The 19,579-nt window shown below is 31.9% G+C and overlaps 1 protein-coding gene across 1 annotated transcript; it reads right to left on the bottom strand.

The window, feature by feature from the left end:
- Positions 1–1,382: 1,382 nt before the first annotated feature.
- LOC143223585 (uncharacterized) lies at positions 1,383–18,438 on the bottom strand. Its single transcript, XM_076451713.1, has 6 exons — positions 18,182–18,438; positions 17,782–17,837; positions 17,177–17,249; positions 13,146–13,285; positions 6,031–6,123; positions 1,383–1,469 (listed from the first exon to the last, which is right to left on the bottom strand). The coding sequence occupies exons 3-6, from the start codon at positions 17,226–17,228 to the stop codon at positions 1,383–1,385; spliced, it is 372 nt and encodes a 123-aa protein (XP_076307828.1). The 5' UTR covers positions 17,229–17,249; positions 17,782–17,837; positions 18,182–18,438.
- Between the last annotated feature and the right edge of the window lie 1,141 nt (positions 18,439–19,579).

Here is a 19,579-nt window from a genome sequence, read left to right as displayed (position 1 = left end):
GGACAATACACAACAAACATTACTTTTATAACATTATATTGGGACAATACAACAAACATTACTATAGCAATATATTGGGACAATACACACAAACACATAACAGTACTTTTATATAGCATTATATTGGGACAATACACTACAAACATTACTTTATAGCATTATATTGGGACAATACACAACAAACATTACTTTTATAGCATTATATTGGGACAATTTTACATAGCAATACATTACTTTTATAGCATTATATTGGGACAATACACAACAAACATTACTTTATAGCATTATATTGGGACAATACACTTTATAAACATTACTTTTATAGCATTATATTGGGACAATACACTACAAACATTACTTTTATAGCATTATATTGGGACAATACACAACAAACATTACTTTTATAGCATTATATTGGGACAATACACAACAAACATTACTTTTATAGCATTATATTGGGACAATTTTTTATACAAACATTACTTTTATAGCATTATATTGGGACAATACACTACAAACATTACTTTTATAGCATTATATTGGGACAATACACAACAAACATTACTTTTATAGCATTATATTGGGACAATACACAACAAACATTACTTTTATAGCATTATATTGGGACAATACACAACAAACATTACTATAGCATTATATTGGGACAATACACAACAAACATTACTATTGCATTATATTGGGATCTCTCTCATTTATCTTTCAAAACACTTTTCATTATATAAACACAATTTACAAATTTACAATTTTACCATAGTTACATTTTTAATGTAAAATAAGCAGTGCCAATACTACAAGGTTTAAAGGCAATGAAAGACAAAACTTTTTAGGGACATTACGTAACACTGCAGGGATAGCTGTAAGTGTGATAACAGTTAGTGCTACATCTTACATATGACATTTGAATAAAATTGGATACTTGAATGGGACAACAACACGTAAAACTTGGCTTATAGTAATTTTTGCGTAATGAATTATATGACCTTAATAATGAGATCGAACTGTCCATTGATCTTAACTTATGCTTTACGTAGCAAAGTTTGTTAAAATTCATTCTTTAAGGACAATTTTGTATACCATTTCATAATACCTTTTCTGGAACTTGCTTCCTAATTTCTCAAATTCCAATACTACATTAATTGGAGTGGTGCGGTTTGTCGGTGTGACCTCTGTTGGGATGGATCATTTGGATTCAATAGTTGTTTCATTAGGTGATCCTGCTCAACCCATGGGTTTGATTCTTGTCATCATTTCACGTACAATCCGCCCATGGCTAGATGACTGCTGCTGGGTCATATTAAGAAAATGTATGTAGCTGCCTTAAATACCAAGTTAGGATATATTTTATTGAAGCTTGTACTGAATTACGGCGTTGATATTAAACATCTTGTCGTATTGTTGAGACTGGTGTTTTCAATTGTTCCAGTCTCAATAATGCCCGCATTGTTCACCTGCAACCAAACAATATATATTTCATTACACCATAGTCAAACAATAGTTTCTACTAATCAACTGACAGAAAGAAATTACACCTGAATAGATTACTTGTATTTCATCTGACATTTCACATCATTTACTTACTAATAAAATTCTTGTATTATTCCCATGCATTTATGAAATAATAACCTCTAACTTATTTGAGGTTAGGTGTATGTACAAAACAATGATACATGCATTAGTAGTGCGTATGCGTGCGTCGCGATACACACATGGCTTCTGGAAAAATCAAACAATCCAGCATTATTTACTACTCAAATGTAAAAGTTGTGATTCCTGCCTTATCTATGATAAAGTATAAAAGTAATCCTTTTACTGTTTCACATCAAAGAGTCATCTTTGTATTATTCACTTATATGGATAAAATAATAATAGTAGTATTATTTAACTGTAATTAGGTAAGAGTAATCTTAAATTTCATGTTTGGAACAGCACAGTAAACCCAAGATTTTACATAAGATATTTGGAAAAATACAGTACAATCAAAAGTTAACATTTTCTTACATTGAAAATGCATTTCCAACAGGTACTTGCCAACCCACACTAAACCTTGGTTTGTCTCCAATGTATTGCTAACAATTCACCAGTCTATTATACCCCTTTATTTTTGCTCCATTACAAAACATGTGCTTTAGCATATAACATAGTGATAGTTAGTCACAGTTAGGTTCCATGACTGATAATCTGATATAGCTATATGTGACTAGGATTAAAGAAGTGTACATTGCGAGTGAATTAGCTAAGTGCAGCCCACTCAGACAAAACAAATATCCAGAGAAACACTTTCGGATACATGTTATTATGCCAAGATTGGTATGTCTAGGCAAAACCATCCAGTAGAAGCACTCTGCCTAAGTATGCAAGATCAACAACAATAATCGCGGTTTGCCCAGGCAGAAAATATCCAGTGGAAGTGCCTTAAGATACTATTGAGTATGTCAAGTGCTGCCAATTCAGCCAGAAGACATCCAGCAGAAGTGCCTTGTATAAAAACTGTTTTTTAATGAAAAAGTGCAGTCAGCACAGAATAAAGCATCTATGAGAAGTGCCTTATATCAAGAATATATGTTACAGTATAATCAATACATATATCAATGATAGCTCCCCTCTTACTGAATGGATTCATATGAGCAATAAAGATTGATTTAGATTACTGTACAAACCCCACTCATGAGGTAGCCTCCACAGTCCACCATACAAGCAACTGGAAACAAAACTCGCAAAGACTCCCATATTCTACTACAAGAATAAAGAAATAAAGAATATATGCATCAGAAAGCACATAGGAAGGAATGACACACTTGATAAAGTGCAATGAGAGTGTCCACGATTCCTCATTTTGAAAAGCAGAAAGACCTCAATTGTAAGAAGCAGAGATTTCCTTTACTCATGAAGCCATAAAAATGCATAAATACATATTATAAACACATGCCACCACCAAATAAGTGGCCCATAGTCTTACAGAAATACCCAATCTCCACAGCTAGTGTTATAGAACTATACATTAATTTGTTGCCAAGAAATAATATCAAGCATACTTGACCAGGCAATGCCCACCACTAGGTAGGATCATGAAATATGATATATGTATCGACTGAAAGGATAAAAACAATAAGTCAACCCAGTCAAAGACAAACAGATATGAGTAGAGTAATCACAGGAGGAAGGCAGCCAGGATGCACAGATAGTGCAAGATGAATGTATTGGGAGTTGTCCACATACTAGCTGGAATGGCCTCCTCCAGAGGTAAGCAGGTCCGAGCAGCTAAAGACACAGTTAAATGATGTATTTGGGTGGTGAAACATTATGCAACCATCAACTTTCCATAGACAAGTCACAATACACCAGTCATATGAGTTGAAGAACCCAACCAGCAAGGGTAATAGATCTTGGGAAGCAGAGGGATTACATGTAATAAATAGGCAAAAATGAGAACCACTGAAAATGGCTGTAGAAGACACATAATCAAGTAGGAAATGAACTGGATAGAGAAAACAATCTGGATCTAATATGAGTACATGTTGGAAAGAGATGGTAAAAAAAATAGGAGGAAAGGCTAAATAACCTTCACAGGCAGCAGATATCTTAGGAAGGAAAACCCAATATGGATAGAGGATAATAAAAAATAATAGAAAGGATGAGAGAAACAGTAATGGCAAAAATATCAAAACAATAAAGATCTCAAGCCCAGAGAAGAAGAAAATAGGTCTTAAGAAAAGATGATACAATGAACATGTAGCAATGAATTTAAAGGTACAACCAGAGAGGGCATGAAGAACAACACTGAGATCCCTTTCTAGAAGGAGAAAAGGATGTAACTGATAAACTAGGTGATAGGAACAGAAAAGTATGGAAATAATCAGGGAGGCAAAAGCTTTACAGAAACAGAGAAATGAAAGTTGTTTGATGGGGCAGTCCTACAATTAGCAACAGTTGATACAGACAAACCCTAATCAAACCAACCAGGTTAAGCATACAGACAAGAAAGAAGGCTGAATAGTAGAGCAGGTAAAGAATGCTACACAAGGCATATGTCCATGAGCTGAGCTGAAAGACCAGACAAAAAACCATGCATGAAGATGGAGTGTGGCAACACCAGGATGAAACGGGTCTAAACATACTAGTCAGAAGAGTAGCCTGGATGGAGGTAAGGGTCAGAACAAGGTTGGTAAAATTTCCTGACTGTTAGCACTATGTGCCTTACCAAAAAAAGTTGGAACCAGAAAAATAGATTCCAAATTGTCTTCACCCTGATGAAAATCTTTCTCAGAAGCACAGACAGTGGGAAAAGGAGAATTAACCCTTGACCAAACAAAATCATTCAACTTCCTGCAAATAAACATTTGGAGTTCCTTGGAAGATATCATCAATCAGCCATGTTGGAGACAAGTGACATTACTATCTTCAGTGTTAATGAGAACTTCATCATCCATCACAGTAAAATTTGGCTTCATATATCAAACTAGAATTCAACTTGCATGAGAAAAGTTCAAGAAAAAATAAATCAAAGTTTGAAAGCCAACAGTCAAAAGGTTATGTTTAAAGTTAGTGAAAGACTGAAAAGCAATCATAAATGAAATAGCAAGGGTCACATAAAGAGAACTAAGCACACATCAATACACTTTAACACCAATCAAGAAAGTGAAAACTGTGTTAAGTAGGTAGCACAGTGTGATTGGTGGAAACTAGTCACATGATCAGCACATTTTGAAGTGGTACAAAATTAAAGAGGTATAAAAAATTGGTGTGCTATTAGGGATATAATTTTAGCAATGCTAAAAGGTAGTATTATTTTGAAATATGTTTCACATTTGAAGTAATACAGTAAAATCAAGATTTTACATCTAATATTTCTACTAACGAAAAACTATAAAACAATAGTACTATTAGCCTTATTAGACAGAGTTAAGAACACAGGCATGTACATTAGATGTTAAATTCACAAAATATATTTACATTAAAGCATAAAGATAGAAAGCATTTAAGCTTGTGGACTACAAAATAAGCTGTTTTCTACTTTTTAATTAGTTGTCTCATTCAGTTAATGTACAAACATCTCAATTTTTTATTAATCACAAATTTTGTCTAGTTACTTGTGACTGCAAGGGCAAAGAAGTAATTAAATGAAGAAATACAGAATATTTGCTTAGATATAAAAAAAAAAGTTTACTAGGGTCAATGATCACCTACAAAATACACGTTTGTTTGTAGCTAAGCACAATGCTACACAATGGGCTATCTGTGTTGTGCCCACCGTAAATATTGAAACTCAATTTTCAAAGTTATAATTCTTCAGAAAAACTGCTAAGCCTCCAGGGGATTATATGTATATATGTGTATAAAGATTGCTTCAGTGGGTGGAGGGATGAATTTAGAGTGCTGAATAGCCCGCTGTCACTTTGTTCTTGTTTTTAGCATTTATGCTAAAATTACACAGTCATCTGTACCAACCATCCATAACTTTGAGCTGATATACTAAATAAAAAAAATGCAGGTAGTCAAAAGCACCTAAAACCAAATACTGGGCTCTTTAGTTGAACAGTGTGATATGAACATTACTTAAAATGCACAAACACCATAAAATGGTGGATAATGATTTAATTATATAAGAACACAAACCACAGACCCTTGGAATCTCAGCCTGGCACTCAAAGACTACTAGGCCATATCCAGCATATCTCTTTGAATTTCACTAATCTTTTTTATGCACATCATAAAATATATGTACATTATGGAGCTACTCTAAATGTGTGCAAAATTTATAAAATATCTGGCCACCTCCAGTCTTCATTTCTTCACAAAAATCTGTTAAAAGAACTTTTCAGGCCTAATCAATTCAATCCAATCCATAAGCTCATGTATGGTGCTATTTTTCTCATACATAAAATTGTGTACAGACCTCTCTACTCCCATTCACAAATTTGTGTGCAAATTTAAATAATCTCATCCACAAAATCATGGACTGACTAAATGAAACATAATTCTGATACATTTCTTGGTTCAGTCACAACTTACCAGCACATTCAATTTTCCAAAATGTTTTATAGTGTCTTCCAAAATGAGGCGTGTTTCCTTTTCCACTGTTAGGTCACCACTTATGTATAGAGGCTAAAGAAAAAAATTTACGTGCAGGTTTTAATCAAACACCACATGAAAACCTTTCAACTAATTATAAATCTTAAGTGCATCTCTAAAAATGTACAATCTTTTATATAAATAGGACTATATTTGTCAATATTATCTTAAAATATAGAATTAAATTATCTTCCATGTTATTTTTCTTCATAAAGTAGCTGAAATTAAATGCTAAACACAGTATAGAGGACACTGAGTACAATGATGGTAAGTGAGAATATGGTACTAAGAAAGTAGTGTCTAAGAGATAACAAAAAAAATAGTGTTGCAGACAAAATCATAAAGAAAGCCAGATAATGATGATGCATATTACATAAATATTTGGTTGAAAGAAGTAGAAAGTAGGTTGGCGAGATCATGAACAAGGAAAGTGTTTGTTTGTTTTGAATTTCATACAAAGCTACACGAGGGCTATCTGCAGTAGCCATCCCTAATGTAAGACTAGAGGGAAGGCAGTGAGCCATCACCAGTCACCGCCAACTCTTGGGCTACATTCTTACCAATGAATAGTAATATTGACTGTCACATTATAACGTCCCTATGGCTGAAAGAGCAAGCATGTTTGGTGCAACAAGGATTTGAACCCTCAACCCTCAGATCATGAGTCAAACGCCTTAACCCACCTGGCCATGTTGGGCCTCAAGGAAAGTGATTGTGAATTGTAGAAAAATGTATGATGTGCAACAAATACATTTATCAACAACAAATGACAGGTGGGTGTGGCAACCAAGGTCATAATTATATGGTGATTGTTCACAAGATTAAGAAAAGTAATACAAGTAAAATTACAGAGAGAGAAGGTGACAGGTAATATGTGTACTGATGTGAACATAACATAAAATAAGGGCTCTCTAATTTTCCAAACAAAAATAAAACAGACTTAAGATGTTCAGGATTTCTCAGTTCTAAATCTAACTCATTATTCTAAGTTTGTTTGTTTTTTGAATTTCGCTCAAAGCTACACAAGGGCTATCTGCACCAGTTGTCCCTAATTTAGCAGTGTAAGACTAAAGGGAAGACAGCTAGTCATCACCACCCACTGTCAACTCTTGGGCTACTCTTTTAACAATGAATAGTGGTACTGACCATTACATTATAATTCCCCCATGACTGAAAGGGAGAGCATGTTTGGTGCGACGGGTGTTTGAACCTGCGTACCTCAGATTACGAGTCGAACACCTTAACACACTTGGCCATGCTGGGCATGTTCTAAGTTAGTAATAACTAATCAGTCTTATGGTTTGAAAACTGACTTTCTTAATATTAGGAAATAAAACACCATTTATTTTTGCCTTAACATGTGGCGAAACAGCAGACTTAATTTTGCAATAACTCCTCCTCTGCAAATGCTCACCACTACTTCAGTTCTTGCAACCAAATCTTATTTTTGATTAGTGATACATCTAAATGGCATCCATTCTAGATGGCGCTCTGATTATAGAACCTTCCTGTATCACTTTGAAAAAACTTTCTCTCATTACTTCACTTCATACAATAAAAAATCAATGTAGAAAATTAAATTCCCATGACAACTTTGTAATTTTAGTAACACCTTTGATATCATTGTACAACTTCTAGTTAACACCATTCTATAACAATCTGCTCTGTAACAAATGCCAATTAATATCCAACTCACACAGTTACAACATCACAAATGATTATGATTTTGCATGTTTTCAATTCTACCAGACTTCAGTTATCCCTTATATATAATTTTAAAAAGTCTATTAATGTTACAGAACATAACCTGATATATCTATGTAATTCGCATCATCAATATTCCTCAAATCTAATTAAGTTTCAGCAATTCCCATTAGATCATTGTCTTCGATTTCAACTTAAGCCCTCAAACATCAATTTTATTTCTAATGCTCCCAACTTTAGAATAATGGAAAATAAGTGAATTATTAAATCTATTATGATTATACCTAAATTTGATATTTATCTTTAGAACTACTATTTAACTCACTGTGCTCTAAATCTTTTAAAATTTTCCAAATTCTCTCACCATAATGCAAATTTAGTTTAAACAATCTTTAATTGAACAAATGAAAGGTTCCCCAAGCCTTGTGCTACCCAAACAGCATATATAAAAATATCTCTAACACAGTATTCATCTTTACCTCAAAATCTGTCACGTAAGTTCAACCAACCCCAACCTGTTGTCGCTCTAGTACATTCCTAACAATCTTTAAGTTTAAAGCCTGTAATCTATTAAGTAACTTATTCCTGTGCCTAGTTTAAAGAACTAAAATAGCAACATGTTTATTTTTATCACAAAACTCTATGAAAGAGTTCTTTGTAAAGACCACAGAAAACGTTAAGAAGTACAGAGATAACTTGGACAACCTCCTGGTTTCAAAATATATGTTTGTATTAGTTTGGGAAAAAACATTTTTCACTGTATTTTTAATCATCTTCCACATTTGCATGTTACTATGTTTTACAGTAATTGCTTCCTGGATGGCAATAGACATTCAGTTTATGCTTATGTTTACAGAATTTATTCTGAGTTATGAAGTAAATGTATTCTCAAGATGGCTGGTATGGGTATTAAAACTTCAATTAAAATAAAGTACAGATCAACATTTCAACCTTCTTAGAAGGACAGAATGCTGTTCTGTACTCTATTTTAATTAAGGTACTAATACCCATACCAGCCGTATTGAGAAAACAAACTGGAAAAAATTATTGCTCTTCATTACTTTAGTTGTACATATAAATTAAGATATACTAGCTATATATTAAGTATATTTTGTGCAGAGATATAACAACAGATCAGAAAAGAACTTTGTTTCATTAATATGTAACAACAGATTATCAAATAGTAAACTTAAAAAAACAACTTTACTGAGAGTTTTTCAAACAAAATCTCACAAGGAAGTTGTAAACCAATCCTCTGAATACTAACCAAACTTCCCTAAATTATTCTTTTTTCACTCCTGTGTTTAATAATAAATTCAACACTGCCCCCTCCAAGGAGACAATTGTCCTGATGTCAGATGCTCCTTTTCTCCTATCTACCCTTTTAACAGAATGTCTTTCACTAATTTACCATCACGTAAGCAAGTTTTGCAACTAAAATGTGTATTATATTTTTGAACTTTCCAAAAATTACAAATCTCAAACACTGCCCACTTCTGACACCTACCACATCCTATAAACACTAAATCCCACTTATCCCTGAACCAGCTTACAAGGAAGATGTTGTGATACAAGAGAATAAGTAATGTTTTTAGATTATACAGTGATACCTCAGTTTTCAAACAGCCTTCTGGAAGGGATTATGTTCCCATAAGAAATACTGTAAATTAAATTAGTCTGTTACAGACCTCCAAAAATTATGCATTATGAAGCATTTTAAGTAAAAATATTGCTTATTTATACCTGTATAATAATACTTACATGTCAACCACAAAAACTTTAAACACAATAAAAAAACAATAAATGAAAATTTAACTGCACTTCACCTGTGCTGAGGAGAGCTGATGGCATAAGTGAAAGGTGGTGAGGAATGTGAAAGTAGGAGGGTTATTATTGTTTGGAAGGGGAGTCACCTTCCATAAAAACGTCAGGTAACTCTCCTTCTGAGGTTCTTTCTCTTTTCTGTTTCTTTGCAGTGCTACAACCTGCTTGAGACTTACTGGACCTATTTCTCACTAAAAACTTGTCTAATGAGGTTTGTTTCTGCCTGGCACCCTCCTCATGTCTCATCACACTATGTATGCCACTTCTCTTCCTAAATTTTTCAAACCACCCCTTACCAGCCTTAAAGACATCACTTGTATCAGCACTCGTTCCAGGGGTGTTTTTCAGGAGGTCAGCATGCAACTGCTTTGCTTTCTTACAAATGATGGTCTCAGAAATGCTTTCACCAGCTAACTGTTTTTTGTTTACCCAAATAAACAACAGTTTTTCTACCTCTTCCATTGTTTGTGATCTTTGTTTCGTAAGCACTGTCACTCCTTGTGCAACATCAGCTCCTTTGATGACCTCTTTATTTTTCAGTATGGTGCAGACTGTAGACTTTGCCATACCAAACTGTGTAGCACCACTTTCATACTTTGCCATGAGATCTTTTTTCACCTCTGTTGTGGCTCTAACAACTTTTCTTTTTGCTTTGCTGCTTTCATTATCCTTCTTTGACCCCATGGTGGCTTATTTAATCAAAATATTTAGAAAAACAACAATAACAAAAAAAGAAAAACAAGAACGTTCACAGCAGATTTTAGCGGGGGTGTGGACTGAGCAACAAATGTAGGTAAAATGTTTTGGGAAAGCTTGGCATGGGCTGAAAATAGTCGAAGGGTGGTGCGGGTCATCAGTCAGGTTATTTCTGGGGTTCGGGCCACGACGGCTTGGTTTGGGAACTGAGTTTATGTTCGACAACCGAGACATTTTTTTCTCAAACAATATGTTCAAAAACTGAATTGTTCGAGAAGGGAGTCATTCGAGAACCAAGGTACCACTGTACATTCAAATATTGCAACAGCAAGTGGTATTTGATATAAATGTTTACTAATGACAAAAGAATGCTATCTCTACTGTTGTTTTGCTAACTTATTAGCATAAATGGGACAAAGTCTACTAACTTATTTCTGACACTGCATTACAACACTTGTATAGAAATAGCAAAGGAAGCTAAGCATGGTTGAAACAAAATGATTATGATATAGCACACAGAATGTTGATCTGTTCTATATTTTATGCTAAAACTGTGCCTTAAATAAAATCTTGTATTCACATTAGAAACAAACACACTTTCAATTTTTATTTTAGTGTTTAGTTTATAGCTTGTAAAAGGTAATGTGGTGAACAGCAAATGGAAACAATGCTGTATTTTAATAAGCTAAGAGTGGTACTTGGTCATCAATATCTCTGAATTAGGTTTAAAAAATATTTAGAAACCTTCATTATGATGTATAAGTAAGCAACCATATCTGCATGTCACAAGTTTAGTTACAAATACAGCTGCTTATATCTCATTGTAATTATATTCACTGAAAGGTCAATATATAACACATAGATGTAGGTGTGTTGAGAACAGATGTGTATTTTCAGATAACAGTGTTGACATATACAGAGTATAGAAAATTTAATATCGGGTTCAACTGTAACAAACAAATGAGTACCTGTATGTAACTCACTATTTTTATTCATGTTACAATTTAGATACACACTAGCACAGTGACAGCTTATTCTTATCACTGACTCTCACTATTCACTGAGTATTCATAAACTGTTTTCTTTTATTTTTAACTTTTCAACTGCAGGATCCAGCAGATTGTTGGATCCTAAAGAAAATATGATGCTATGGGTAAGTTCACATATCTAGAAGTCAGGAAGTTGGTGATGTGACAAGTGAGATAAGAAATATGGAAGGTTATGATGTAGGGCAGGTAAGAAGTACCAAAAATGTGATACGTGAGATACAGCATACAAAATGCAATAGTGATGTGACAACTGATATATGGAATACTAGATGTGAATGTGTGGGGCACGTCAGGGAAGTAATATGGAAAGTAATGATGATAGGAGGTGAGACACAGAATACTAAAAGTGATGGTGAAAAGCAGGTGAGATCAAGAAAAATGTTAGTGTTTTGTGCAGCTAAAACAACCTGCAGGACTCACTGGTGTTATTAATAATTAATATGTTTAGTAATTTTCCACATTCTATAGCTCAGACTGGTGATTCAAACTATTATATGTTTTTAGTGGATGTGCTCTACTGGACCCTTACTTCCTATACCAAATTTCAAGGCAATCCAACAAAAAATACAGAAGATAAAAAACCTCCATGTTTGATTAAATTTCTTTCTTTCATTTTCTTTGCATGAAAAGTGTGAAAACTTTAGTTGATAGAAAAAAACATTCGATTTTCATGGGTTTTTCAACTTTAGTACAGTAATCAATCTTTATAACTTACAATTTGATATTAAATTTAGTCTAAATACAAAAGTAAAGATTGACTATTTCTAATTTTTTGTCATTCAGATTACAGATGGTTAATCTAGAGCAGCAAAACTATAGGGTGAGAGCACATGCAGAAACACAAGTACTGGTTAGGCCAAGAAAACTAGATTAACAGTTTCTAGCTCAAATTTTCCAAAAAATCATACTTTTGTCAAATTTTATGAAATTTTCCTAATTAAATGAATTTAATATTATGTAACATCAATTTAAGCAATTAGCATAAATAAAGATGCTTGATTCGGCTGTACCAAATGCATGCAGGTGATGACAAGAAACTGTTAATCTAGATTCCATGGCAATGCTATGAAAGAAGTAATTAGAAAATTAACATAATAAATTTTAAAGAATCTGGTTGGTTCTATAATTTATAGATCTGTTCTCATTAATAAGGTTGTGATCCTAAAGGTAATGTTTGTTACTATTAAGTTACTTTACTTGTTTGTTGGTGTGTATTGACAAAATGTCACATCTAATAAAAAAAAACCTCAGGTGTGAAAAAATGTACAACCAAAAAGGGATTGAAAGAGTAACTTAAAGGAATGAGATCAAAGTTGGCAGCCAAAATGGTAGCTACACTTATAGCATCGTTAAGACATTTACAGTATGCATTCATTCATTACTCAGCTAGATTGCACTTTTAGTTCAAGTTGGGAAATTATGGTGGGCAAAGAAAAATAAAATCGTGAAAAGAAATGCAATTGCATGTTCATGATGTAAACATGTACATTCAGATATAACAGACTGTAATATGTGAGACAACTGCCACATTGACACTGTTTTTTAATACTGGAAGGTGAAAAAAACATTTCAGGTGAACTGAAGAGATTGTCTGTAAGGAAGCTGAAATACTTTCTTTTTCCAACAGTGTTTACAACTCCTCAATGTTCTTAAACATGCTATATTACGCAAGTGGTTGAGAAAAGAATGTTGTGTATTGGAGATAAAAACAAGTAACTGTTAAAAGTGTGTAGAGAAAAAATGTCAACAATCACAATTTATACAAACATCTTATTAATTCACCTGATGCTTTGATGGTGAAATTTCTTCACATTGTTTTGCAATTTTTTCCAAGTTTTCTTTTTTCCTCCCTGTTAAAGACAATGAAGCTCCTAGTCGTGAGAAAAGCAGAGCTGTAGCTGCTCCAACTCCAGAACTAGCCCCTACATACACACAAAAACATCATGTGCTATAATCTGGTATAATTAACCCTTTTGCAACAGGTTCAGTATAAAATACACATGTTAATATCACATTTGCACACACTATGTATTTACCCTCGACACAGTATGTGTGCTTACACAAAATTTGGCAGACCTTTAGTGCAGTTTACAAGTATTTTGTACAAAAATAAAATCATATTTTTCTATGAAATACTTTTACCAAAGATTTGTTTGCGAAAATATCAAGTCTGTTTGGTCAAGGATTTGAGTAATTTCCTGTCATAATTAAAAAACCTTCTTCATCCTAAAAATATGAATTATTTGTGTAATCTTTAAAACCTGCTAAATATATTTTAAACATTTTTTTCAGTATGACTTTATAATTTATGTTATTATGTATATCCTACATAGGGTTCATCAACTGACTGACCTCGCAACCATCATAAAAAATTAGGAAATAAACATAAATTATGTTTTATTTTATGCTAGAATGACTATGTATTATAACACAAAAATACACATTTGGTCTGAGTAGCTTAAGTCTCATAACATTTTATATTTAGTTTTTATTATATTGACCTTCTAGTCATGCTTAGCTAACATTACATAACTTGCATTGTTGTGGTGAACATTCACTCATGTTATACCATATCTAATTATATAAAACTAACCCAGTCTTGGCTGTGTTTTATTTAGTAGACTAGAGTTTTGTATTATATAGTAACATTTAAATTATACATTATATACATGTATATAGATTATTATTATTATTATTTAGAAATAAGTTATAAACCTTATTTCTCTTCAAATATAGAACAACAAATAAAGAAGTCAAGGAAATAATTCTCTCTTCTAGCTACAACCTTTGAACTCAGTTGCTGCTGAACCTTGGTTGCTAAGCTTTTTTAAAATTTCTCACATATAGGATGTCAAACAATTTTTTTAGCTTTTATGTATATATAGTTGAAAAACCAAAAAATCATAAATAACTATACTGATACCACGGAATTCCACTATAATTTATTAAGCTTGGTAACTAAGCTGTATTTATGTCTCAAAAAAGTATGAAACTTCAAGCAGATTAAAGATAAGCCTACCTCCTTGAAATCTTGAATCAAAAGAACATGGTAGCTTTTTCATACACTAAAATAACTGAGAAAACTACTACGGGGGCATTCTGAGCTTTTAATTGGTTATTCACATGTATTACTATGTTTTAAAGTAATTGTATATAATGGACTGTTTCCAAAAATGGAAAAAGAGATGAACATGGCCTACTGCACTTGATTCAGTACATAAGCCATACTTCAGCAAAATAGAAAGACATGAGGTTTTCATTTTGTGTTATAACTTGTCGATATTGGTAATCTGAGTTCATAATTTGTCATCGGAAACATCCCAATTTTAACCAGTGCTGCATTCAACATCCCATCTGACTTACCATGATCTATATTTAGATGGCTTACTTTACTTTTTAATTTAAATTTAATAAATTACCTCATATATAAAGTTTGAATTATAATATACAGTTTGATTCTAAACTTATTAACATTAATACATAAAATAGTAATTCAGTAAAATTTTGAATGCGACTAAACAAACGAGATGATATGACCTTTAACCTGTGACCTGTTACAAAAAAGGTTATTAATTTTGAATGACTTTATTTGTCTGAAGAAAAAAAAACTTGCATAAAAGATTTATAAGTACAATTCATAGTATTACACACTATTCTAACACCATTATATAGAAATCAGATTTTTAACAATAATCAAACACATTAGAACACATTATCTGTAACTTTGTATAATTGCCCTAGAGTGCATTTAGAAATACACACATTTATAGCTATCACATTAATGTTTGGTTATTAAAATGAAAGTGTATTTTCACTCAGGCTTGACAGTAATAATTGGTCTAGTTAATTTTTAATTCTTATATATCTGTTGTTTTTTTTTAATAATTGGAGGTTAAATACATTTTTAAAAATTTGTGACTTTTCCTATATTGAGTCAAAATAAACTGAAGATTTCCTAGTAGAAAAAATAAAACATGCTTATGAAATCTGATAATAATTAATTTTGGATAAAGAACTAATGTAACATTTATAGTTGAAATTTATTTGCCAAATGATGTATCAAACACAGTGATTAATGTGCCATATCAAAATAGTAAGAATGTTAAAAAAATGTTTCACTATTCTTGAAGCCATTTTAGTTCTTATTATATGAAACCATACTTTATTCAAATTCTGCTGGAGAAGAAACGATAATTATAACTTAATTATTTTTCTTATTGGAATTATCTACAAGTAAGCAGAAATATCACATTCCAGATTGAAAAGCAAATGTTTCATTAGCTTTTAGTTTCAAAATTTTATTCAATGGTTTCCTTAAAAGAAGTTACATCACATAACAATTCCAACCGTAAATATTCACAAAGGTACAAACAAAAAACGTTCTTATTAAATTACTGCTGTCATGTTACTCTCAGAAGGTTACTACTATCAAGATTTGCAAGTCTAGTATATAAGATTTTTACTTTCTTTTGGCAATAAAAATATCTGGATAAGACTTATGTACATCAAAAAAACCAAAATACAGATTATAACCTGAAAAACAAGTCCAATACTAGTTATAATTCTTATACTAATTATTTATTCATCTAAATCTGTACATCTGACTAAATTTTATTATATACAATACTGATGGATTTTACTGAGACTGACTGATGGATACAGACTTGCTGAAAAAATGATGGTTTATTCAATTTTTAAAATTATATGTAAATCCAACACACAATTCATCAAATGTTCGTACTTATCAGATATTAAAAACAGGCAATAACTAATAAATAATGTATATCTAACAATCATGATTCTCACTAGGCCTAATTTCCTGTGGGTACATAACTTTATGCAGTTTTGCAAACACTAAGTTTAAAGAGAAACAATATGCCAACAGCATCATGTAAATCATGTTTACACAGCCTTGGTCTTTTCACAAATATCTGTTCTCATGTTATCAAATCACTCATCTTCAAATACAGGTTAGTCTTAATGTTTAGTCCTTTCATACATCACGTGAAATGATAACAATGGCTAAACTTGTAACATATATTATAAAAAAATTCAGAGATCTGAGTATGCTACATTAAAACGATTTTAAGCACTGACAAATACAGCTGATATAAAAGTTTCAGTGGAATGGAATGTATAAGAGCTACATTTGACATCAGTTGGTGTTTTGTAAACAGTGTGATGGCACTAATCATTTTCAGGAAGAGTACGTAACAGCCCTTTTCAAGTATTCATACTCAGATCAAAAGATGTTTTCAGATTATGAATTTAAAATTTGCAAGACAAGGATAAATCTTGCACTTAATGGCATAAAATCAGTAAAATCTACCCACATGCTCCAGGCAACACAATCAAGAAGACTTAATGGTTGGAAAAATACACAAGTTACGAGTAAATCTGTTTCTACGTACATTCATTTAACCATTGCATAGCTGTTTCAGCTGAAGAATAAAATGGTATTCATCAGTCAAGTCACCAAATGCAGCACCTAAAGGTTTTTGTTCAATCAGAATATTGTTATGAATGATGGGAAAATGGTCTTTGTATATTAGATGAATTATGTAAAGTATGCAGGAAGGAGTATAAGAAATGAACATGTTCTTTTTTTAATGAAGCATTTTCCAGGGATATTGTTAAAATGCATAGCCATCAGATAGAGTATGACCAGATGTGGTAACATGGACAATAATTATATCTTGAGGCTCTTAATCTGTTTTGACATAAAAATTTAAGTAAAATACTGGCATTTGAGTTTTATAAGACAAACACAATAAAAACATGAATATGATACGTTTTTTACTACAACAGCTAACCTGTTATAAGAGCCACTTTTCCAGTTAGATTAGACAGTCCTTGGGCTGCCATAGCTCAAGTCAGTATTGGAAACTGAAAAACATGTTAAACAATACATAGTTTTCTCTAAAACAGTGTTTAAACTCAAAACAAATATAAATTTTAGTACTTTACAAATACTGTTAAAGAAGTTTAACATAATTGTATGCCATACTTTAATGCTTTTATATAGATAGTGTATTCTTGAAATTAAACAGTATAAATATATATAAATACTAAAGGAATTTATCAGTGATTCAATGATTATTTATATGTGTAACAACATATTATATAAATTCTACAGATGAACTACATTGTGCATCATTTGCATTTTGTAACAATGAGTCATATAAGGAACAGTTGACAGAACATTTATTCTTACATACAGGATAATTGCATTTTAATGTGACAGAAGTGTTCAGACTTAGAGTATAATGGAATTCTTTATAATCTAAATTTTAAAATTTTTGTAATTTTGGAGTTAAAAGTAAATGAGGAAAACAATGAAATAAAAAGCAAAAGAAAATGTAAATGGGAAATTTGGATTTTGAGAAGGTTTATTTAATTACTGATATAACTGACTTACCTGTTTCCCTAAAGTGACTGAAGAAATCAGTTTCCTTCAGATCATTACATGGAAAACTATAAAAATAACAAATTTGTTTGCTTGACATATTCTGTTGCGAAAATTATATCACACAACACATACTGAATCTACTGCTACAATATAAAGAAAAGCAAACAATTTCAAGCTACTAAAAAGAAGCATGAGATTTTATTTCAGTAATAAGTTAAAATACACTTCAGTTAACATGCTATAATCTGTCAAAACTGTGAAGTGTAATGAATAAACAGCCCTAATATATTTTATGTTCAAATAATTGTTTCTTAAGTTACTACAATTTTAGCTTTTTAAACATTCTGTGTTAAATTTGAATGATTAAAATAAATATACAGTATCTACAACTATTATCAGTATTACCTACCTAACTACTTGCAACTAGCGTTGCCTTTAACAATAATTGACTCGCATCATAAACATGTGCTTAAATGTGAAAACATGTATTTTGAAACAATAAGAAAAACGTCAGAAAAAAAACAAAATTATTGCCAACATATTATTAATGTACTAAATATTTCATAACTATAAAGCTAAAAAAAACAACTATTAATAACTAATAGTAATGGGACTACATTAAATAGAGTATTGTGGAATCACCAACTGGACCGTTGAGATCACTTTTCTACATATAAAAAATGAGCCCCAAATTAGTTGCTGTAATTGTTTCTCCAGACGATATATTAGCAAATTCATCCTAATTTGAGCTCTTCTCCTCTTCAACCAGGAAAAAAACAATTGTTCTAGATCGTCACACAATAAGTAAAACTAAAATTAATAAATTAGAATTTTCAGACTATTTATTTTACTATGAAGCTATAAGCACAAAAATAAACAATTTATAATGATTATAGTTATATATATATACCTAATGATCTAGTACTAGCAGTATATATTACAATTGTCTTGACAAAATTATTTTTAAATGACGTGTTCAATACAATTACGTAACACTTCCTACTACGTTTCTACACAAACGTGTGACCTAATTTTAGAAGCTAAGTTCAACTACCTTAGTATCAGTTCCACTGCCGATTCTGTGAATTTTTAATTTATTGTAAAACCACAATTTATAATTATACATTTTATATTATTTTTTCTATTAATGCATTTGAAAAATACGTTTAAACATTTTTACAGCAATGTAAATATATAAAGTTGAATGTTTTCTACGATAAAACGTAAACAAAATATTGTTAAATTAATTTAAAAGTTTAAACATTTTGAAACTCACCACGTTTCTCTGTTAACATAACAACAAGTTTCGCCCTCTAGCAGTATATTACTTTTTGAAATTTAATGTTAACTTTTTAGTGATATATATTTTTAATATAACTTTAGTATTGTTTGCAAGATAAAGTAATGGTGTGTAACGACTAAAAATACTCGAGTATCCTCTTAAATTTAAGCTGACATCTCAAATTCTCTAGACTTAGAGAGGACGAATACTTGGTTTTAATCATGACTAGTTTTGCTGAGCTCCATCTTGACTCTGAGTTGTTGTTTTTTTTGTGTTTTGAATTTCGCGCAAAGCTACTCGAGGTCTATCTGCGCTAGCCGTCCCTAATTTAGCAGTGTAAGACAAGAGGGAAGGCAGCTAGTCAACTCTTGGGCTACTCTTTTACCAACGAATAGTGGGATTGACCGTCACATTATAAAGCCCCCACGGCTGACAGAGCGAACATGTTTGGTGCGACCGGGATTCAAACCCGCGACCCTTGGATTGCGAGTCTAACGCCTTAATACGCTTGGCCATGGCGAGCCC

Source organism: Tachypleus tridentatus, chromosome 8 (genome assembly GCF_004210375.1).
Source record: "Tachypleus tridentatus isolate NWPU-2018 chromosome 8, ASM421037v1, whole genome shotgun sequence".
Lineage (NCBI taxonomy): Eukaryota > Metazoa > Arthropoda > Merostomata > Xiphosura > Limulidae > Tachypleus > Tachypleus tridentatus.
This window is presented reverse-complemented; position numbering and strand designations above follow the sequence as displayed.

Coding starts and splice junctions, on each gene's coding strand:
- LOC143223585 (XM_076451713.1), bottom strand. CDS start 17,228: ATGGCAGCCCAAGGACTGTCTAATCTAACTGGAAAAGTGGCTCTTATA. Junction 13,286..17,176: donor AAAAGTGGCTCTTATAACAG/GTTAGCTGTTGT, acceptor GTGTGTATGTAG/GGGCTAGTTCTGGAGTTGGA. Junction 1,470..6,030: donor TTGGAAAATTGAATGTGCTG/GTAAGTTGTGAC, acceptor GTTTGGTTGCAG/GTGAACAATGCGGGCATTAT.